The sequence below is a fragment of the Molothrus ater genome, chromosome 2 (genome assembly GCF_012460135.2).
Source record: "Molothrus ater isolate BHLD 08-10-18 breed brown headed cowbird chromosome 2, BPBGC_Mater_1.1, whole genome shotgun sequence".
Classification (NCBI taxonomy): Eukaryota; Metazoa; Chordata; class Aves; order Passeriformes; family Icteridae; genus Molothrus; species Molothrus ater.
In genome coordinates, this window is record NC_050479.2 from 74,524,497 (window position 1) to 74,549,047 (window position 24,551).

General features: G+C 38.0%; 1 protein-coding gene across 2 annotated transcripts in view; it reads left to right on the forward strand.

The window, feature by feature from the left end:
- The window catches only part of GUCY1A2 (guanylate cyclase 1 soluble subunit alpha 2), a 151,977-nt gene that overhangs the window by 86,059 nt on the left and 41,367 nt on the right, over window positions 1-24,551 (forward strand). For both annotated transcript variants that reach the window (XM_036392816.2, XM_036392824.1), the window contains exon 6: window positions 6,837-6,980. In XM_036392816.2, coding sequence (XP_036248709.1) covers window positions 6,837-6,980 — 144 coding nt within the window. The remainder of the gene's footprint in view (window positions 1-6,836; window positions 6,981-24,551) is intronic.

Sequence of the window (24,551 nt, forward strand, 5' to 3'; positions counted from 1 at the left end):
ACCCCCAGGGTCTCTCCCAAAGAGCCGCTCTTCAGGAAGTTAGCTGTATCAGTTCCAGAGAAATTCTTTCCCAGGGACAGGACTTTGCACATGTCCTTACTGAATTTCATATGCTTCCAATTCACCCTGCCTGTGCAAGTCACTCATGATGGCAGCCCAGCCCTAGAGCAAATTGACAATTGACCTGTCTCGCCCATTTATAGGCTGATGCAGGTGCAAATAATGTTATTATCAGGAAAAAAGCCCCACAGGTTTTATTATAAAAGTCAAATATATTTTAAAATTCTAGATTTTTTTCAATATACTGTGTTTTGAAAAGTGTTAACTGTTCAGTAAACATTTTATGCACCGAGAACACTGTGTCTGTATTTTTGTTGGAGAAGGTAAACATGCATAGGGTAGAAGGAGAGGCAGGTTAAGATGGACAATAATGCTCTTCAGTGCAGGTTAAAAAATGACCCACAAACAAACTAGAAAAGTTAGTTTTCTCAGAGAGAATAGTTAAGTGATGAACAGAAGAACATTAAACTGCAATTAGCTAAAGCATTACCTCTTTCCCTGCTCATTATTTCTGTTTTCTTCACTCTCAAGCTCTTTAAGAGGAAACTGATATAATTGCAACTGCTGTTTGTTATTATTTCAGTTTTACAAAATAACATTTTATAGAGTATCTCCCAGCAGTAGGATAGTTTCAGGCTATTGGCAGATTACTCATATGTGATAAGAAACCATTTAGTAATGATCTTCTCTTCAGCTAAACATAGCATATACACTTTGTACACTGTGTCTGTAAACAGGGTGTGGAGCATAGAAAAATTGTTTAATATTCCAAGTTTCCTTGCCAACTTAAAATTACAGTGATTAGGAACATGTACTTACTTAAGCAGAAATAAATATTTCTGGTGATTAAAATAGCAGAAAAGGGGGGAGACCACAAGCAGGATTTGATGCATATGGAAACTCAATTCAATTGGAAGAAACATCTGTTACTCTATAAAAAGAAGGGTAAGAAATCAAGACATGGCTAAAGAATATCTAAGTCTGGTTATTCTATCTAAACTTTATGTGTATGATACACTTATATAGATTACCCATATATATATGTAAAAAATATATTTTTCCTCAAACATGACCCTTTTTTCAATGAAGAGAAACCTTTAACAAACATTTGATATGCAATTCTTACATACTTGTTTTCCAAAGTAATCCTATATTCTGGTCGTCTGTGTGTAGCAGGAATATTCTGTAATTCTTCGTCCTGAACTGGAAAGCAGTCTCGATTTTTATTTCCAATTTATTTTTTAAAAAAACACCATTGAACAGGCTCTAAAGGACAGTGATATAAATTATTTTAGGTTAAATGGGTACTAAATATTACAACCCTTACGAGTGAGATAATAAATATGTATGCAGCCCTGTGAGTATTTTAGAGATGAAAACAATAGTACATAAGTACCCTTCAGAGGAAGGTGAAGGATCTACAAAAGATATACTGTTAAAGGTAGGTTTTCTTCCTGAAAAAAGACAGAAACTTTTGAATTTTCAGACCCATTTTTGGTATGCATTTCATTTTGAATGTAAACAAAGAAGCCTGATTGATATGAGTATAATTTAACCCATTAAAAACACACAAACTGCACTCAGACTTATTTATGTCTCTTACCTGAAAAAAATAGTAGTGAGTACTCCATTGTAATAGTTCTAATACAAATTATATATTAGGTATTCACAGGAAACCTGCTGAGAGAGACAGGACTAAAACTACAGCCTATTCTCCCTCCAGCTACTTCTTTCAATGTATTTAATATTTCTGATTGCAGTAGAAATTTCAGATTAGAATTGCCACAGAGTGACCCGTGCAATTACGTTTTTTATGTTTGTTTCCAAGCTGTGCTTTGTAAAAGGTTCTGAGTAGGACTCATTAGAATTGAATGTTTGAATTCCTGAGTATTTTAGGTGAAAAATCTTCAGCCTGCTATTTCGGGTTTCACTTAAAAAAAAGGTATCTCTGCCCCATGTATGACACTCTGTGAAATGAAGTGTGACACGTCAGTTTTTTGTTACCTCTAGAAGTTCAGAAAGTTAATGACTGGTGCATATTCATGAATTTAGGATGAAGGATGCAAAGGAGGGATGTTACATCAGTGCACCACATTTTCCATTAAAAACTGTCACTGAAAGAACACCCTGACTTTATATCCATGAACATCATTTGGCTAAAACTTCCAGTTTCTCAGTTTAATAACAAAAGACAGCATAAGTTTTAGCTACTGATAGTTGGAAGAGACCTGTTGGAGTTGCCCAGGGATCAGGTTATTAATCTCTTTTCTCTGGTACTTTAGATTTGGAGGAATTACGTTTTGACTTCTGTGCTACTGAATTGATCTGCAAATCATATTTCATCTCAAATGGTTATGAATTAAGGATAAGTGACTGTAAGACAATTATTATAGGGTCCACCCTCTGTAAAAATTACTGTTCACATCTAAAGCAGGCATACAGTATCTACTGAGGACTAACAGAAGCTGGCTATCTAGAAAATGACTTCTTGAAAGCAGGAGGTCTTTGCTTCCTGCTGCAGTTAGATGCATTATCACTCTTCAGTATTCAGCAGTGTTGGGATACCAGTCTAGAAAGTTTTCCTGAACTGTAGAGTACACAACACTTCAACTAATTATTAATTTTAATATAAGATTTTTTGAGGGCCTGGCTGCAAAACATTTGGACAGTTCCAGTGACTTGAGAGTTAAAGAAGGCTTTAGAGGAGGCTTTTGTATAGCAGTGTAAGTAGCTGCAAAGTTTCCTGGATTCTTCATTTGTTAGTTAAGAATAAAAATTCTGTTATGCAGTTTTTAGAAACTGGTCTTTTTCTTGAAATCCAAGTTCAACTTCTTTTCATTGGTACTGTGTATTAATTCCCAATTAATGAAAACTCCAGTGAAGCTTGTTATGGTAAGTGTAAATCAGTGAAAAGGGATGAAAAGTTGGTAACAGTTGGCCAGGCAATCAGTGTGTAGCTATAACTATTAGGAGCAGTAAGAAACTATAGTTTAATTACAAACAAAAAAAACCAACCCCTAAGTCTTATTAATGGTAAACTGTCAGTCATCTGCAAAAACGGCTTTAATATTTAGAAGAGAATATATTTCACTTTTTTAAAGAAGCAGCATAAGGCATTCCAGTCTTAAACGATTGAAAGCAAAATATCTTTTCCTGCATATGTATCTAGGAAGAATATAAAAAACGAATATACTACTACTAATGCATCTTAAAAGTCACATTACAAAGTCAAAAACTCTGAATCTAGTTTATCACATGGTAGAGATTTCCTCTGGAGTTTTATTGCTGTATATCATCATCTCAAAGTGAATCAAATAGATCTGAGTGCAGCAATTTTTAGACACTTTGAGTAGTGCCTGCCTTTTCTTTTAATCCTATTGGCATTGCATATTTATGGAGTAGGTTGCTCTCTGGTGTGCACGTTTCATGATCTACCCAGGCAATACTTTGGAGCAAGCTATGAGCAGTACTTTGTATTTCTAGTCCAATTGCTACTCCTCAGCTGAGACAAGAGAAATTCCCTTCTTCCCTGTGTGCATCTGACTCATTCAAGGGCCCAGCCTGAAATTCTGAAGTGTGGTGTATCACTCTTGTTACAGTCTCTATTTTAATGTCCTCATATACCCTTGTGAGATTCAGCTAGGCCAAGTGAAGGTTCTGCATCTGGGTCAGGGCAATCTCTGGTATTTGTGCAGACTGGTGGATGAATGGATTGAGACCATCCCTCTGAAGAAGGACTTGGGAGTATTGGTAGATGAAAACTTAGACATGAGTCAGCAATGTGTACTTGCAGCCAAAGACAGCCAACCATACTCTGGGATGTATCAAAAGAAAATGTGTCCAGTAGGTCAAGGCAGGTGATTCCTGCTCTGCTCTGGTGAGACCCCACCTGCAGTGCTGCATCCAGCTCTGGTGCCCTAAGCAAGAAAGGGACATGGATGTCTTAGAGCAAGTCCAGACGACGGCCACAAAGAGGACCTCCTGTGAAGGAGAGAGTTGGAGTGAAGGAGAGTGAAGGAGAGAGGAGTCAGGCTGAGAGAGTTGGGTTGTTCCACCTAGAAAAGATCTTGTTGTGACCTTTGATGTATAAATGGGGCTTATAAGAAAGATGGAGAGAGACATTTTACCAAGGCCTATTGTTACAGGACAACAGTTGTTGGTTGTGAACCAAAAGTAATGGTATTTGATATAAGGAAGAAATTCTTCACCATGAAGGTGTTGAGACACTGAAACAGGCCCAGAGGAGCTGTGGGTGCCCCATCCCTGGAAGTGTTCAAGGCCAGGTTGGATGGGGCTCTGAGCAACTTGGTTTAGTGGAAGGTGTCCCTGTCCATGGCAGGGGAGTTGAAATTAGATAATCTTGAAGTGTCCCAACCAAAACCATTCAATGATTTAATGACTCCATACAAGTGGACCAAATGCAAATGCCATGGACAATCTGAAATACAAGAACTCCTGGAACTTTTGGAAGATTTGTCAAATCTGGTTTTGAAAAAGGATGGAACCAAGGTTAAAGTTTTGTCGAGGTACTCGTAATAAAAATTTCAGCTTAAATGCTTAGTTGAGGAGGACCCTAGAAGTGACTGAAAACAGGGTTACAGAATGATAAATCATTAGACAGACCTGTCAGTACTCATCACATCCAGTTTAAACTACCAGGTCAGTCTAAGCAGTCGTAGTCCTTCCCCTGCTTCTCCAGTATTGCTGTCAGATGAACTCCATAGGGACAAGCACTTTAAAGAGTAATGGCATTATTACAGTTTTTATTTTTGTATAAAGATGAATGTGAGGCAGCTTCAGTCCCGTTTTTCTGGTAGTACAGTACATTCAGTGTGTGGAATTTAGCTGTTAAATTACAGCTATGGAAATTTCCAAGGGGGAAGAAGCTAACAAAATAAGTAGCTTTGTCTGAACACTGCAGGAACAGTATATGATCCCACATCTATGCAACCAGCTTTAGTGGAAAAGCAATTCTGAAATTGGGACATTCAACAAGGAGCAGAATTTGTATTTAATTTTTGTATTTGACATCACAGACTCAGCTCTTTCTGTAGTAAGCCCTTTGAGTCTATTCCTACTGATATTTATTCATGATATTAAAGAATGACAATGGATTTCTGCTAATGCTTCCTTCCAATTTAGAGTATTTTTAAACATGTATTTCTTCCAGACTGTCTTTTTAACTTCTGATACTTCTCACTGTGCTTGTCTTTTTTCCCAGTTTCTACATTTTTCACCAGCCATGGATATATTCTTGCCCACCCATTTATCTTTGGAAAAACAAACTCCTAAACTGCAGAGCATTGGTAGTGTCTGCTGCTTGTGGACAGACAAATAGGCAGACGGCAGTATTGATTGCTCCCTACGTGTTTTGTTCTATATACAAGTACTATTAGGAGCTTTCAAAGGTATTGAAGGATCTCTAAGGATTGTCTCAGCTCAGGAGAAACCTTCAGCTTCTTATCTATATTTACATCCTCCTGCACAATCAGCCAGAAGGGTTAAGGTGGCAAACTTCACAATGGGCTTGCAGGAGATTAAGTTTGGTGGTGGGAAGTATTTGCTCAACCTGTTCCAAGTTCATGCTCTGGGTACATTTACATGTGATGCTTACTATTTCAGGTATTATTAGTATTGAGATACTGTTTCCAGTTTATCAGTTTATCACAGGAAATTAACCTGAGAAGATCCAGGCCTACTACTTAGTAGATTCTCTGCAGAGAGATGAATCAGCTATATTTATTCTCCGAATAACTGCTTTCTCAGTGCTTGCTTTCTTCTCACTCTAGTCTTTCCTGAAGCATTTTCTGGCATTCCTGTAGTGTTGTGTGCAGAATGAAAGCCAGATTAGTTATGTCACAAAAACTAAACTAATCCTTGAGGTCTGCTTGAGCTCACGTTAATAGATTTTGTGTGAGAATGTTACAGAAGTGTGAGCAAACAGACTGCAAAACACAATGCTGTAAATAAAGCTGCAGGCCTAGAGGGCTGCAGTGTTTCTCAGACTGCCTTTATCCAGAGCCAGAGGGCTGCTGCAATTCATTTTGCTCCCACTTCCTCCTGGGGGCCAGCTCTTTTTAAAGCAAATCAGGATAAGAGAGCAATAAGGCCTGCCTGAAGAAACCAGCAGGCTCTGTCTGCTGAATTTCATGGCTGCAGGTAGGGAATGCAGAGTAAGACATCCTGCATGGTAGAGAGAGACATCAATTCTTATTTGAAAATAAGGGACAAATGTGCAGGCAAAACTCTGTAGCAATAGCATCTCTTCATAAATTATACCAGGAAGAGTTACCCACTAATGAGAAGTTAGTCTTCACTGTTTTTTATGGTGATGTTTTGCTTTTTCTAATTCTCTTCCTGATATAATTTTCTAGCATATCAAATACTAATTACGAATTATAATTATGTGGCGCTACTCTTACCCAACAGCAAACTCAGCCAGGATAGTATAAAATGAAGCTGCAAGTGATTTCTCATTTAGGAAAATGCAATTTTCTGTGTTACTGCTGTGGGAGAATGTTGTCATATCTCAGCTGACACCATACACTGTTCTAGACAATCTTCTTTGGTTATTAGGTGATAAACCACTCTGCTGTTGCTTGTAGAGTTTTCACTGTACCTGTTAGCAGACTCAGTAATTATGCTCTTTTGTCTAATTGCTTATTTATGGGTGTTTTGCTCACATGTTTTAAGCAATGCTATTTGATTGCAGCCCTAATGGCAGAGTTCCCCTCTCATTATCACACCATAACTCTGGGTTTCTCTGATTGCTGCAGGTGGAAACAATAGGTGATGCGTACTGCGTTGCGGCAGGGCTCCATAAGAAAAGCCTTAGTCATGCCAAAGCCATTGCCCTGATGGCACTGAAGATGATGGAGCTTTCAGAAGAGGTTCTTACTCCAGATGGAAGCCCGATTAAGGTAACCCCTTTGGTCTTTACTCTCAGCTAGTCAGTGATACACAGACCTGCTTAATTTCGTTGTGTTCTGTGCCAGAGTGTTTACACTTGCATCACTACGTCTGCAGCTCTGATGGGCCACAGGCCCCTTCTCCAAATTGGTGTAAACCTGCATGAAAGAAGAATCTGTGGACTGCCTGCTCTTTCTCACTGTTAATGTGCTTCTTTCCCATGCTATGCCATTTCCGTTCCCTACTTTGGTACAGCGAGGGGAAAACCAGATGTCCTCTTGTAAAATTTTCAAGTTCCTCTGCTGTTCTGCTTCTTTTGGTCCTATACCAACATATTCAAAAGAATACCATTCTGAAAAAATGTGTTGGACTGTGCGTTTTGAAGAAAATTCTATTAAAGCTTCATGTGAGCATTCAATGAGCACAAAAAAACTTTAAAAGACTGAAGATACCAGAAGACATAGCATTTTCAGTTTTGATATAAAACTATTTCAAACAGATGTTAATTTAATCCTACTAAAATATATCTTTTAAATTGATTTTTATTTATATTTATTTATACTTTTTTGCTTCTCCAATAACTATAGGCAATTACATGTGCTAACTACATTGGTATGTGCTGGGAGAGCTGTCTTCCAGAGCCTCTTCACTTTCTTTTGAGTCATTGCTTCAATTGTAGGGAAATTTTGAAGTGTATGTTTTACTCTGAGACTCACTTTTTGTGACTGTTTTCATTAACACACGTTATTTTTCAGAAAATTCCTCTTATTTTCAATGTCTGCATAACAAAACCTGTTAAAGAAAGACATAAAGACATTGTAGAGGAAGTACGTATGGAATAAAATGCTGAGAATAACAAAATATTTTCAAAAAGTGCTAATAAACCTCCATTAGAATTCAGAAGAAAAAAGTTCATCATACTTAAACTGGAAGTAGAGGTACTGAGAAGTTCATCATAATTTCTTAGTTGTTCTGTTTTCAGTTTTAGGTGTAATAGGTTTCAGGGCAGGAGGGATGGTGATATTGTAGAATGTTGCTACCTTTGTACCTTATCTGGAAGCTGTGCTTAAAAGTAAAGCTTATCTTTCATAGAAGCATATTCTGATTTGTTTTAAAGTTTATTAAGATTAGGGTTCCTCTCATGTGGCTGCCTTTACCCTGTAAACTACTGCAGTAAGGTCTTTTGGAGAAGTCTACTTTAGTTTGTCCTAGTTTAGCTGTCTACTCTAGGACAAGATGAATCACTCCCTAAAAATGTGTGCTTTTTTAGTTGTCTGTAAGAGAGATTTATGTACTTAACCTAAATGTGGATGTCTATGCTGTGAGCTTCTACACTCTGTCACATGAGTCCTCCTACAAGTGGCAAGGAATGCATAATTTTTCCCAGTGGCTATGTCAATGATCATCATAATTAAAAACATACTCATAATTTCTAAATTCAGTTGGCATGACTTTTGCATTTCAGACAATGTTAAATTGGCTTGAGTGATCCCTATTTTTGTTAGTCAGCAGTTTTTCACTTAAAAAAAAACATTAAAGGGCCCATTGTGCCACACATTCCCATTAGCAAATGTTCCATGTGCATTAAAATGTCTTAAAGCAGCAGCAGGGGAAGTTCAGATTGGATATAAGGGAGATGTGGTCAAGCACTCGAATGAGGTTCTCAGGAAAGTCATCATGGCCCCAAGCCCATATGTGTTTAAGTGCTTGGACAGCTCTTAAATACATGACTTAACTTTTAGGTTGCCTGGTGTGAAGGTTTATGGAATATATGTATTTTCTAAATTACTTTGATGAATGTATTTTGTTATCATCTCAAGGCTGAATTCACCAGAATGCAAGGATTTACTTTTTGTGATTCTTGAAATGTTCATCCCTGTGATAGCAGTGAATATCTTATTAAGTGACACTTCAAGTCTCAAAAAGTTAAGATGAAAAAGTAAATGAAAAGAATTTAAAAATACCATATCACATAAACAGGAACTTAGGATAAGATTTTCACCTATCAAGTGCATTAGTAGATGATGAAATGAGGTGTATCTTCTTATCTGGGTACACTGGGTACACTGTTATCATATGAAGGTGTTCATTGTAGTGATCACAAAAATAACTTCTTTGTACAACCATTTAGACTTTATGAAAAATCTGCCTCTTAGAGAAATGCTAGTGTGGGCAGTGAGCAGTGATGTGTTAGAACCCTGGATGCTGAGAATTTTAAACTTTCTGTGCTGAAAGGCACAGACTTGCAAGAGAGCACTGCATTTGACCTGAGGCTGTGGAGAAGACTTCCAAAATTGATTATTAGCACTGGGATTATGGGTGTATAGTTAGAGTGTGTAAAATCACAGAGTGGAAAACTTAAGAGTTTGGGGTTTTAGAATATAGAAATAAACATGAAGCAAGATGGAGGTTTTAGGGAGGAGGCAGGTTGTTCTTTACCTTCTTCTTCCTTCTACTCCATGGGTTTGGGTGATGTTTTGTAATTGGACAGAAAAATCCTCATTGCAGGCTTCGAGGGATCTATTATTGGGTTCAAAGGCAAATAATCCAGGTGTCATTTCTTAATTGGATAGTTTAGTCTTAGAAGACCTTGTCACAAGAGATAGTTAGCCATTTTGGGCCTTTGTAATGAAAGGGTGCAGAACTCATAGTTGTGAGGCTGTTTCACTGATAAGAAATAATAAACACCTGAGCCCAAACATGAACTACCATCTCAAGAAAAAAACAAGCAGAGAACCCGCATGATGGACCTCAGGATGGTGGCCAGGTGTACGAAGCAGGTCTGGTTTGTATCCAGATGATGCTCCCTGCTCTGAGTCAGAGCTCATAGCACGCTGATGAGAGCACTGTGGTGTGCAGCTCACACCTACTCAGGCATTTGGCACTTCCAGCAGAGCCAGAGGCAGCACAAATGCATGAGCAGGATGGGGAGTCTGTGCCAGCACTCCTTAAACCTGTGTGAGCAGCCTGGCACTTGAAGGGTAATGAGGAAGTGTTATTTTGCAGAAAGAGAGAGCGAGCTGTATTACAGCAGAACACACAAATCCTATCATCAGTGTTGTAACACAGCCTGCCCTCTTAGAAAGAAATATTTGTAACAGAAAATGGGCTGATCATTCCCCTGTGAGTGATTGAGGAGGCTTCAGGTCCTTGTGTGTTTTTTTTAAACTCAGTTCTACTAGAGGCAAAATCCCGTTACTTTAGAATGAGGTAAGGCCTTAGTACAAAAGAGAGACTTTTGCTTCAGATACTGCATGTAGAATTTGATATACATTTTTATCCTTTCAGCATAAAATTTTATTTTGGAAGCACTCTTTTGATTTATATTCTGTACAACTATTTATATGTAGTGCTTTATGACTTTAGTCTGAAAATATTGATTTAAAATTGCCTCCTACATTTAAGCGAGTGTTACTTGAGTATAGCATGTGCTTCGTACTTTACTACATTTTTTTAAGATAAAGTGGAATTACATTAATTTTAATAGCTGGAGATAATACTGTAAGTGGAATTCTCCAAGGCATTGACCTTCAGTGAAAGGTTGCAGTGCAGATATGGAATTCCTAGAGAATATTAGTACTTGGATAACTTTTTATCATGCTTCAAAGCTTACCTAATTAATCAGTGTGTGGTGTGTATCCCAAAGAAAGAGAAGGATCTCCTTTTTGGATTTTTTTTCAAAAGGGCTGCTGTGACAGAACATACCTAGTTTCCACTAATGAGATTTCCTGAGAAATTATCTGCTTATTTTTGTGGTGTATGAAGGTTTATGTAATAGGGTCATGAAGAGATAAGAACTGGGAACTCGGAGGAAAAGTAAACTATTTACAAGAAACTGCTGAAATTAACTACAATTATTTAGATTAATTGTATGCAGGTGTTCTTGTCTAAAGCATAATGGTTGAGCCCTACCACAGCAATTCAAAACACATTGCAAGATGTTTTGCTACAGCAGAAAAATTTCATCTATATTTGAAATTATTTATGCTACCATAACATGAGAATTAGACCTGTAAATACTGTAATTCCAAGCCGAAGCAAATACATGCCCCTACCTTTCTTTTTGCTCACTTTCTCATGACTAGTTTGTGAAATACTCTAAACAGAATAGTGTAGAACATTTCTAGCTGATACTGGCTTCAATGTGATTAATTTATTCTCAGGTGAGGTAGATGGGACTTTGCATTTGCATGGCACATAATTTGGTACTCGGCTCAGTTGTTTCTTTATTATCACTTGAAGTTTCTAACCTTCAGATTTGCCAAAGCTATTTTATTATTGGATTGGTAGGCTGCACTCAAACAGTGTAGGCATTAATATAATCTAATTTCAAACAGTAACAGTGTGAGCAGGTACGGCTAAACTTGTTACTGTAGCTCCCTCTTAAATGAAGAATAAATTTAGTCTGTATTCATCTGAAATGCTTGCAGTGTCTAATTTATAAAGAAATATATGAATTAATATTTGTCAGGTAAGTCCCACCTCAAGAGTGAACAGGCTAATGACCTCTCAGAATGGATGATCCCACTGGAAAGAGCTGAACTGAAATGGAGGTTCACAACTTTGATCAGTCACAGCTTTTCCATTTGAATTTTAGATGTGATCCAGACTTTCTATACTTCAACTTTCCATGTATAGGTGACAAATAAAGCTTCATGGGTAGAACCAGTAGTTTAGCATGTCTAAGATGTATCACCTTACAGCCATGCAGCTGCATTAGTTTTGGTTTATGCTGTCTATTTAAATATCTGTGATCATGACAACTGAAACGATGAAAGCCTGAGTTTGATAAACCTCTAATCTCTGCTTGCCAAGTGGTAATTTTAACTAGCATGAACTCAGACTTGTGAGTAAGGGCACAGAAGTAGTCAAAAGGGCTCTGTAGATTGTAACGGTTTATGGCCACAGTGAGCGACACACTTTCCTAAATAATATGGAAATGGGCAATGAATTTTAGAGTGCATACCATTTTCTGCTGGTTCATTAAGTATTCCCCTTTGTATTTTAGTAATATGCCACTTGGGTCCAGGACCCACATAGGAAGTGCCAACATTTGTTTGTATAAATGGGATTTCTATTTTTTAAGTGAAGGGGCCATTCCCAAAAGCAGTGAGAGAGAGCAGCAGGTGTTGTCTATGTTATCCTTTTCAGTGTTCCTTCCTTGCTTATTATTCAGGTTGTGGTGTGCTGGTTTTATAACAATTTAATGGTTCTATCCAAAAGTACATCTTTACATAAGCACCAAAAGGTTGTCTGGTTTGTTTTAAGTTGTGAAGGGCTGACTGCTGATGCAGGCATTCTCATCAGCCCTGTGTGAGAAGCTGCTGCATTCCTGCAATGCTCCTTGCTCCATCTGTGGTCTCCTAGCAACTTCGCCTTGTACCTAATGTCTACATCAGACTCTGGAAGGTATAAAATATCCTACTTCAGCCTGCAGAACTGGAAATTAGAAATATCCTTGTGTTGAAAGGAGAAAAAGTCAGAAACAGTTCCACAAAAGAAACCTTTGCATTAAGAGACTTTCTAGAGCTTATAGTTTCACAGGTTTACCAGCATTAGAGCATCATGACAGTTTTGGGGACCATTCAGAGCTGCATGTCAGGGAAGCTTGGTACCTTTTCTTTACAGCATGCTTGGGAGATGGTGAGACAAAGTCAGCCGTGGTGATGATTCCCTGGACGTGGGAGAGTTCATGATTGCACTTCCTCAGTTTGGCCCAGTGCCTCTGGAAATGTAAAAAGAGAGAAGCTGATTGAAGCACATTTCCCCAGGAATGTGGGAAATTGAAAGTTTTGTTAGACTACTCTAAGGGAAAATTCACTTTTCTCAGCTCTACAGTCATTTTCACTCAACTGCTTCCTTTTGTGTGTGATTTTAGTAATGATCTTTAAAAATCCCAAACCACACCACATTTTTTGTAACTTCTTTTCTTTTGAAGTGACTTTGTCAAATACATATTTGTATATTATAGCCCTGTAGGACAGTGTTACTGCATGTGTTGCAGTAACAAGGCAAAGTGGGGTTTATAATGAAGAATCTGGTCTGAAAAATTAGACTGGCACTTCGTCTGCTGAAGAGGGAAGGTTCCCAAAGGGTTGTTTATTCTTTCAGATGGCACACATTTCAGTTCTTAGGTATAGTCTGCAGTAGATGCTAAAGGTAGATTTTCAAAGCTACGAGGACTCGATTCTGCACAACATAAGGATCCACCTGCTCAGGCAGAGGCATCATATTGGGATTGGCAACCTAGTGTAAGCCAAACTTGAGTAAACTAGAAAGCTAGGGAGATCTTTTTTTTTAATGACTGCTGGGAGAGAGAGAGACCTAAAAGACAAGCAAGGGGCTAATTAATAACGTGAGGATCAGCTGAGAAGAGGTTTTGTCATTAGACCTGACCATTCTTCTCTCATGCCATGTCTTGTCTGACATTTCGTCTCTGGCTAGTAGGAGGCACAAGTGCCATTCCATCTCTACTTGACCCTGTGGCAGAGATAAAACATGTTTGTAGAAACCAGGTTAGTTACCCAGGGCACCTTGTGAACTTTCCCACTGTTTATTAGTTCACAGTGATTACCACATGTTCACAGCTCTTTGACTCAGTATGCAGATCTAGCTGCGTGTGGAAACGCCTCTGTAATTCAGTCATACTTCCTGTTCCTCAAGGGAGACTAAACCTTGCTGTGATGGCTGCACCTAGCTTTGTCCTGGTGCCTCACAGTGAGCAGATACTTTCATTTCCTTCTCTAGGTGCCATAACTACATGCACAGGGAAAACCAGCAAGGATTTCAAGGTTTAGATCCCTGCAGGGAGCACAGGATATGCAGCTGGGTTGTGGGGTCAGCTTTGAGGTCACGGTGTGACATCTCTCACGGTTCAGCAGTCATTTCAGACACAAACGCCTCCAACTAACACTCCAGATGTCTGGCTAGTAGTAGAACTGGTTGGGAATTTTCCATAGAAAACACTTTTTGGCTGAGAACACTTTATGATAAAAAACAAATTACCAGGCATATATACCAGCTTTTGTTAAAGCACTGATCAAAACCACTTCATAGTACTAAATATCAATAGTTACTGGGACAACGACCTGGGGAGAAAAAAACCCAGAACTGTGACGGTGGTCACAGGGGTTTGCAGGTGAAGAGAGAGACGAGAATGTTGACTCTATGATCAGAAGGTTTGATTTATTATTTTATGATATATATATCACATTATAACTATACTAGAAAGAAAAAGAAAGGAAAAGGTTCTTCAGAAGCTTGCTAAGCTAAGAATAGAATAGAAAAGAATGATAACAAAGGCAGCTCTCTCGGACTCTCTCTGAGATAGCTCTGTCTTGATTGGCTATTAATTATAAACATCTAAGAGGGGTCAATCACAGGTGGACTTGTTGCATTCAACAGCAGCAGATAATAACTGTTTACATTTGTTGCTGAGACTTCTCAGCTTCAGCAGGAAAATCTTAAAGAAAAGATTTTCACAAAAGGATGTCTGCAACACAGAACTTTAAAGAGAGTAAAGCATTAAACTTGTATTCTTTATGAGGAAAAAGACCTTTGCATCTCATTTATCTAGGATGGAAGATATCCTGTGATACAGTTTTGCCCCTGGGCTTGGGTTGGGACATTTTTTGCAGCTGCCAGAACTCCACATTCTGGCTTTGACTGTTACACTCAGTGGAGCACTCCCATGCTGAAGCTGAAATTTTCTGGTTTTGATATTGTACATTGACTCTTTATTCAGACAAAACCAAGCAATAGTAACAATAGAAACGCAACCCTCCAGGTGAATAAATAATTAAATCTGTGCTGCATACAGCATTTCAAAAGGTTGATATTGTTGCATCGTTATGAAGGGAAGAATAGACAAAAATCTAAATTTAGAATTGCAGCATGTACAATGATGTTATATGTTTATATATAATAGAGATATAAAATTTGAAATAATTAATGAATATTTAAAGAATTGGGCTAGGGAATCTAGGGTAGCAGAGAGCTGAATTTTTATTTCTCCTAAGTCCTAAATATATGTTATCTTCTTCCATTATGTTTCCTGTCAAATAAAAATTAAAAGGTCTGGTTTCCACTATACAGCAAGAGTATTTTTTCTTATCTCCTGAGATGGAGAAGAGATGCAAAACATTACACAAAAGTTGAAAAAAGTAGTGATATGAAAATACACAAACCTGCAAGGACTCACAGAAGATAAGCAGTAATACACTGAGAAACAGCACAGACTATGCATAAAAATAGTGCTTGATTGGCTTTTATGCAGTAAGCATGACCAGAAAATGCTAGCCTTGAATTGCTGCCTCACTGGGTTAATAGGCACAGGTGATCCCAGAGGCCTCAGAGGGAGATGCAGAGATGAAAATGCCATGCCCTGGCTATAGAGGTGGCTGCAGAGGTGGCTGCTACCTCAGTGTCTGTTTCCAGCTGCTGAGATGCTGTCAGGCAGCTGCTGCCCTGTGCTGCATTGCTCGAGCATCTGCCTCTCCCTTCAGTGACTGAGCTGTCAGCACCTGCTTTGTGGTCTGCCTGCTTGAAAATAAGGAAGCCTGTTCTGTCCAGTGCTGGTGATATTTATTTACTGTTGGAATCTCAGTTATGTTACATTCTCTTTTCTAAACTGGACAATGTGTTGCTTTGGAACTACCAGTAAATCACTCGATACCCAGTTTCTGTCTCTTCCAAGGGTCCCAACAGTTTAGTCACCTAATCCAAATGCTTTTCTTTATCTAAAGTCACAGTGTACCATAAACTTTGTTTTGGCAGTGAATAGGGCAAATCTACTTCATCCTGACCCTCCCCTAGAAGAAAGAGATGGTGTTATACCTGCTGTAGCCTTACAGTGTGCAAAAGTAACACATCCTCCTGGATAATGCAGCTTGGGCATCTGTCGGCTAGATGACAATGCTAACTTAGCTCCTCCTTTCATCCAGATGCAGCTTGGAGAAAAAGATTCAAAAAGAGCCTTGTCCCATCTACACCTTCTCCCCTCTTCCTTGTCTGCTACTGCATGAGTAGTTTTGTATAAAGTGCAGCTAGAAATACAAAAAGAAAAAAAAGATTGAGCTGCCTGCAGCGTTTCATACTGTATGACTTCTGTTACACATTTGAAGGGCGTTGTTCTCCTCTCCATAACCTATTAGTTCTCTTGTCCCTTTAATGCAATTTTTCTGTGAGGATTATCTCACTGGTAGAAAGAGGCAAAGCTTTTTCATGTTGCAAGGAAGAACACCTTGGTTGTCCTTCTCTTTCCTTACCCTGGATTACAAGCAGAGCCTTGCCCTGAGTCCCAGAGGAGCTGCTTGTGGGCTGCCTCATGGAAATCAGTGTCTTTGTCAGCCCCACTGGGTAATCCTGTAGAAATGTTAACCTTTATGCATCCACAGTTACAGTAATTTTAGGAGCAACTGGCAGCATCTGCTCTGCAAGCTAAAGAAGAAGAAAGTGCATTCGTTAATGGCAGTACTTGGCTTTCCCCATTCTCTCCAACATGCACAGTTCAGGGAGGAAAAGTCAAAGTCTACAGTTTTAAGCACCAGTTAAAAAACCCTATGGCATAACTGTTGTCATTATTCTGAGCTAAACAGTGAGTCATTGCACTGTGCTATATTTGAGTGAACAGTTCAGATGAGGGCTGGATGCTGGAGGATTTTACTTGGCCTTCTGTTTGGAGCTGACAAGTTCAGCAACATTGTTCAACAGTTTCAGAATAGTTTAGTTCCCTAAGGAAGAATGCATTTCCTGTCATAAATAAATCCATAAACTAAATGTTTCATGGTATGTCAGCTTCCTTTCATATGAGACATGGAGTGGTTTTGGAAAAAATGCCAATACTTCCACAGGATTTGTGACAGCCTTTTCTGTTCAAATACTTCCTTTAAATCTAAACTAGGGTAAAAGTCATTCAATGCAAATCATTCTCTTCAGAGACTTTATGTTGAATAATTTGAACTTTTTTTTAGCATAAAAATCTCCATATTTATATTGGATTTTGGTTTTGCTTTAGTATTTTAAAGAGAGAGGAGAGGAGAGACAAAAGCATTAGTTTTGAATGGAGGAGGAGGGACAAGGCACAAATAATCTGAGAATGTTGAGTCCTACCATGTGACCTATTTGATTGCAGCAATAAAAAGAAAGGAGAAAGTGGTATAAGGAAACGTGGATTAGAATGTACAAGGATTTCTCCACCTGGCAGAACTTGGAGGGGTCAAAGTGATAATTATCCTGAAGGAAAACCTGATTTTTGTCTAGCTTTGGGGCATAATTCCAGGAAAAGAATCAACCCTTAGGAAGATCAGAAGAGATGTATTTCTGAGATCTCATTTTACCCTCCTGCAACATCTCCATGCCATAAAGCAAATGCTCTGGATAATTTCTTGCTGAGATATAGTTTTCCTAGATGAGTAAGATATTTCTTGAAATTTAGCTAAATATTCCAGTTCCTTCACCATTATTTTAATATCTAAAATGACAAAAACTGATTATAACAAAGCTATCAAAAATCACAAAATCATAGAACAACTTTTAAGGTTGGAAAGGGTTTCAGAAGATCAGCTGGTCCAGCTGTTTGTGCCCAGATGACATTATTGACCACCCTGTCCAAAGACAGCTTGAAAACCTCGACTGATGGGGACTTTAAATACCTATGTGCCTTTCTGAAAATTTATCTTTTCTATCATCTCTCTTTAGAATACCTGTTTTTCTTTCTGTGACAACTTACTTTGTAGTAGTAGGTCCATTTGTGCTGCATTTTAAAAATTGGATGAAAAAAAAAGTAAAAACCTTTACCAGAAGAAAAAGAGCCCTAAAAATAGGGAGATTTTTTTAAACTGCCATACAGTTTGTTGGGATAGGAACTAACTGCTGTTGTTACTGCTTTACTACTGTCATTTCTGCATAGTGGCACCCACTCTGTAGCCACAAACAACACTTTGCAGAATTAGAGTTATTATTTCCTTTGGGAACATCAATATGATTTACTTAAAAGAAGCAGACTCTTACAAAACCTTAAATTGAAGAAGTCTTTTTTTTCCTTGACTGATCTATGACAGTGATGAGAAATATATGAAACGACACATATATTTCCCTTATTCCCTTTCACTTATTTCAATAAGTATTTCTGTGAGTATTTTTAATAAATGCTATGATCTCAAGGTGTTATGATAGTCAGAAAATAATTGAGCTTTGTGGTCTGAAAATCAGGCATCTGGGGGCATTTCAAGTAGGACAATGAGAACCACTATACACTCCAAACTTTAAAGTAGATAGTACACTCAAAAATTTGTATTTATAGTCCCTGGTTATAGGACTTTGATCTTCTATTTGTTATTTCAGTTTGTATCTGTGTATGTTTTTCCATCTTGCTTACTTATAATGTTTTGAAAATGTGATCATCTCACAGCACACTGATTGCTTGAACTTAGAGAAGAGCTTCATTGTTCAGATGTCTTTTTGACCAAAATGCCTATTTATTTAATCAAATATGGTCCAGTGTTTATGGATAATTTCAAACCTGGTTTAGCTAACTACACATTTGTAAATGTAAGTGCTTTGGGAGCTGAACTCAGGTCCTTTTATTTGAGTAGAAAATCTTTTGCATTTAGCTGCCTTTGTTCAGACTTGGATTTTCTGAGGAGAAGCTGTCATTTCAGTTCACAGATACTGAAAGGGATAAAAATATAGAAGAATGAACAGTTTCTTCTCTATGTTACAAATCTATTTGTCTTCAAGAATTTGCTCATAGTGGTTATTCTTAGCTTATATTCACCAAGACAACATGAAAATTGGTGACCCTTTTCCTATATAAACTCTGAAACACTAATTAATTTAATTTCATTACATGCTAATTTTAGCATGGACAAAGTATTTTTGTAAGATGCAGACTGACTGTTTCATTATTTTTAACTCCAAAATATTAGTCTTCTTTCACTTTGAATAATGACTTTTTCAAAGGTAAAATTAAAGACGACATAGAGTTCAAACTTAGAAGGGTTTATTTCTGCATGCGTTTATCACAAAACTTCACATCTCTTAGAAAATTATTTGATGTTCAAATTTACAGTCTCACTTTTCTTAAACTTCAATGAGAAAAAAGCACAATTGCATCCTGTTTAGCACTCCCTGGAACCTTTTCTCTATCATAACTAGTAAAAAAACTTTCAAAGGCTTCAGTGAGTCCTTCATTTAACCCCATTGGTCTCCAGGGTACCATCCATTGCATACTGGGCTCTCTGTTATGTCTGCCTCCAAGGCCACACTACTGCACTAGATGCTCTTTTGGTCTGATTCAGTACAGTTGTTCTTACATTCTTATCTAATTTATTGCCTGTTCCTAGTCACAGATCTCTGCAGCTAAATGTCAACTCCTGTTTCTGAAGGAATGACATATTTAATAGCTAGGATAGCTCAGATAACAAAAGCTACAAAAATTCTGTCTGCTGTGATTGAGATCATGGCAGCTATTTCAGTGTGGTTACCCTACAGATTTTTATAGAATAGAATCATGGAATTATGGAATTCTTTAGGTAGGGAAAGACCTTTAAGATCATCAAGTCCAACCATTATCACAGCACTGCCAAGTCACCACTAGACCATGTCCTTGTGGTTTGTTTATACATTCCCATTTCCTCCTCAGCAGACTCATAGGAAGCTTATGAAATTGCTAGTCATAAAAATATTGAGGACACTATAACATTCTTCTTCTGTTCTCAGAGCTTTCATTACTTTTGAGCATTTGCCAAAGAATTCTTAGCCTTTTTGTTTTTCATGAGCTCTTCCTTGATGTTTGCCATTTGTTGCATTGTGTATATTGGATACCTAAATTATATGATGTTCTGCTGTCTGGACAGAAGAAAAGCTTTAGAGGCATGAGAATGAATGGCAAATAGCTAAATAATGAAGCCTACTCTTGTTCACACACGAAGGCTTTTGTTTACAGGAGATGAGATTAATTTTGCTAAGATCTGTTCCCTTGTGAACACATTGAATAAGTTTTTTAGTCTGACTGTTGATGACTAAAAAGAAATGAACAGCCATTCAGAATCAGTGGGATTGTTTGCAAATGTACCTTTTGCAGAATGGAGGAAGGCTGTTCCCACAGTAGAGCTGTCTCTCCTGTTATGTCTTCACAAATTTAGGGAGCCACAGTCTACAAACAGCAATCTATAAGACAGTCCAGAGTTTCCCGTCTGGTTTTCAGTGGGGCTAAGCCTTGCATCCTGGATAGTGGTAGAGGGTCCACTTCCCTTCACCTAGAAGTGTGAGGTAGGTGTATGTCATGCTTGTTGCTGGTTTTGACAGTTCTGTAATAATAGCCATCTGGGGTTTCTTTTTTTCATTTGTTTTTGGTGGAATATTTTGCTCATATGAAACCAAGATTTATTGTAAACACATTCCTTTATGGGTTTTTAAAATAGATTAAGATTTCTGGTAAGAGAAAATGTTATTAGGAGTAGCCAGTGTTTAAGGGGAGTGGGGAAAACCAAGCTTAGCCTGTATAGCTTACATTAGGAAAAGGTAAATATCCCACACCCCATATGAGGGAGTGCCATTAAGCCCCAAATAGAGTAATGGCTGTTCTTGAGCCTGTCATTGTTTTGTCATTTCAGTTTTGTTTCTCAGAAAAGATGTTTAAGAAGTGCAATGTGTACGAAATTGAATATTTTTCTTGCTAACCCTAACAGCAAGAATCATCAATGCACAGCCCACATAACACTAATATTAAAATGAAATCTAAGCTTTAAACAATGTATTGCAAGAGGAATCAAAAAGTCTTTTTAGAAATTGGAAAGTGAGAAATAAATGCATGTTTTAGAATCTCTTATATGCTTAGTGGGCATCTGAATCCCAAAAATTTACGTTGTAAATGCCTCTGATTGCACCAGATGACTGCTTTTAGTTTGGTCTTCTGGAGATCAGAAAGCAATATGGAACCCTGATGGCTTCCTGAAAGTTCTTCTGTGTAAACATTCCTTCTCTCCTCCACAGAAATGGAAAATGAACAAAAAGCCAATAGGAAAAACAACTCTGAACAGCAAATCTGCATTTATAGGAACTGAATAGCAAGTTTACAGGCTGTAGAAAGCACTGAAATTTGTGGAATTTTCTGAGAGGCCTGTAATACCAGTTTTTCTGTTGCTTCCTTTCCAAGAACACCAGCAAAGAGCAAGTCTTGACTGGAATTGTGGCTTCCTCAGTAGGATGTGTGTCCATGCATATGTGAATACATACAAAGAGGGCATATAACCCTCTGTAAAGCATTCACTTTTTGCAAACATTGCTAAGTCCATCTCCTGATGTGTCTTAGACTCTCATGACAGTGTTATGAATAATCCAGATGCAACTACTTCCTGAGCATATTGGCAATTTAGTTGGAAAGGTTCCAAAATGACAGCATGACTTGTGGTCTCTCATTAGTTTGGGTTAACAGGAATTGATACCTTTATAGCCCAGTGCTATTGGAGGAATTGCAGTTTTCCCATGGATACTGTGACACATCTGGAATTCTAACTATTGCATGAAAAACAGATGTGCATATTTTTCTGTTACTGCCATGTTTCACTCTGGGCTTAGCATCCCAAACCTTGACTGTCACTGGTCCCCTTGCTCCACGCTCCTCCTCTCCCATTAATTTTTTCTTGCCTTGAATTTTGCTTTTAAGTCATTTTCTATAAGTGAGATTCTCTTTTGCTCTGTGAGGTTATGCTCAGACATATTAATTATGGCCTTTAGGACTTGGTAGTTACAACATTTAGGATCACTGTGGCTTAGTATGGATGAACATGTACTGTTGTCCTTGCCATGAATGCCTTGGGCAAGACCTGTGTTTTATCTTGTGTCACAGCCTTAACTGCCACAGGTCCCTCTTCTCTTCCCAATTGCTGTTCTCCTTAAACCCAGGCATCCTAAGCATCCCACAGCATACTGTACACTCACCAGCTTGCATTGCCCTCTGTTGTCCTACACTGCCTTTGACCCAAATCCTTTTCAAGGCACCTTTTGAGTCAGTGAGGGTTCACTAACAAGGTTTGAACACTGTTCTGTGTGTAATGCAGATCTGCTGCAGCATGCTGTCAGCTGTGGGTGTCAGCACAGGGCTAACTGGGTGGAAAAGCAGGGAGCTAAATCATGTGCTTTGATGCTACCTTCTGTTTTAAACTCTCTAGGACTGCACTGAGGTGATGTCAGAAGCAACACTTGTGACCCCCACAGAAATGGCACATTTTCAAAACGGTTTAGTTTTAGAAATCATTTTTGGGGAAGGCTTTCAGATGTCTCCAGGTTGAGCAGAACTGATTCCATTCTTCTGAAAAATATTTAAAAATTCATGCTAATTGTGTAATGAATTGCTTCATTTAAATAAAATCAAGGCTATGTAGAGGGAAAAAGGGACTCTTACTGTGGAGTTAGAGGTTGGGTTTATCATTACCTCATTTTTACAGCCAGGAGGGCAGAGCAAGGAAAGAGGAGATGCAGTCAAGTAAGCTGCCATCAATTAGTGCCTGAACAAAGGTTACAACAAAGCCTCCCTTCAGTCCCGTGAGCATTCGAGGAGTCCACTCGGTGCATAGCTTTGAAAAATCTGCTGCAAAGAAAGATGACCAGAAATATGCTGGAACTCAGGGACAGGAAAATATCAGTTATCTGTTCTGGTTTGCTCCAGTTAGTTTGAGCAGCCATAACAATCTAATGAGGGCATCACAGAAAGTGGAACTCAGCAGAAGGTGATGTATTGTTACCTCAGAAGACTCAGAGCTGGTTGGAAGCAAGGAAGGCTAGAAAGCTATTACTCTTCATTTGCCATGTTCTGACAATGTTTTATGGGTGTTGAGCACTGACATGGGTTGTGTCAGGACAGTCCTCCTTGGACTGACCCAGCAGCAGTGCTGTGATTCTATGGCTACATTGAGTCAGGTCTGAACAAGCTTATCTTAGCACAGCTTGGAGTCTGTGTTCCTCACTGAAATGTGCAGTGCAGGTAATAGCTTTAAAGGTATTAAAATTTAAAAATAGCCTTTCTCAGTGTGGCAGAAATTAGAGATACAAAGAAATCGTGTTTGCTTGGCAACATTTCCTTGTGATTAATGTGGAAGTGTACTTCCTTGTTAGCAGGCTCTTCACACATAAGCATAATTTGTAAAAAAATCTGCATGTCTGTTGAGATACATTGTTCTATGATTTAGACAGACATTAATAAAATGCACACTTTAAAGGAGATCTTCTTCTGTTTGCTCAAATTTGCTTATTAAGTTCAGCTGCATGAATTTGGATAGTTTTTGATTTGAAGAAAGCTTCTATTTATTTCTATAGAAATTAATTTATTTATTTCAGAGAAAAGGAAAAGAGTTTTCATTACTCTTCCCACAATTCTACAATAGGGAATGGTGTCTGTGGAAAGTGTAGTCTGAACATTATTCATCTTTCCATGGGGATTACTGGAGGTAAATTAGGATTCTCTGAATTTGCTTACAAACCAAGATCAATTTCTAAGTAACACTAAATGAAGAAAAATTGTGGTGATTTATCAGACACAGTCCACCGTAGTAGCTGCTTTATAATGAGCTTTGAGACACACCATAATGCAGTCTTTTGTTGCAAATATCTTTTGTACACACACTGCCTACCTTTTATGAATTAATTGGAATTTAACATGCTACAGCTTTGAAGTATATGAAGCCAAACCCTTAATGTGGGAAGCTTCTGGGATTTAAACACTTTTGCAATGAGAAATCTTAAATATGTTTTGACTAATTTCATTCAAGGATCATCTACAGCATTTTTATGTAAGTGAATCTCTTAATTTCATGAGCCTTAGCGCTCTAATTAAAAGATACATTTCAGTCCTTAGAACATTTCTAAGAGACCCATAACTTTTTTACTTAGTAATATATTTATTGTTATAGAATGTCAGTTACTGATTAGAATTTTAGCACCTAAATTTTTAAATTCATGATCACAGGCTTGAAAGGTCAATGGAAAGTAGTTAGTTTTGCTGTTGCCACTGTCACTCATGACACAATAAGTGCGCCAGCTCTTCAAGTAGATCACTGCAACAGAAAAGGATTGATGGATTAATGGAGTTAATTTGCTTATTAAGTTCAGCTGCATGAATTTGGATAGTTTTTGATTTGAAGAAAGCTTCTATTTATTTCTAGAGAAATTATTTTATTTATTTCAGAGAAAAGGAAAAGAGTTTTCATTGCTCAAGAGCTGAGGCCCTTGCATCTATACTTAATGTTTTTGAGATTTTTACTTGATTTTGTTCCTCATACTAAATGTCTCTACCATACAAAATGCCTCCATAGATCTGAAAGATCAAATGTTGATTTACAAACTGATATGCCTGTAAAAGTTTGTCTTAACTTTGGTGTACATCTTGAGAAGAGCTACTGCTTTAGTTTCCCTTAACAGGGTTCTAGTTTATGCAGAACAAACCATTTTGTGAAGTGAAGCAAGGTAAAGTAAATAGGGGCAGTTGGGGCAGGTGCTTCAAAACCACCTAGAATGGTATAAAAGCACAACCACTATGTTGTACTTTGGAGTTTGCTGCCCTTTAGCGAGGTGATTCTTCCTGT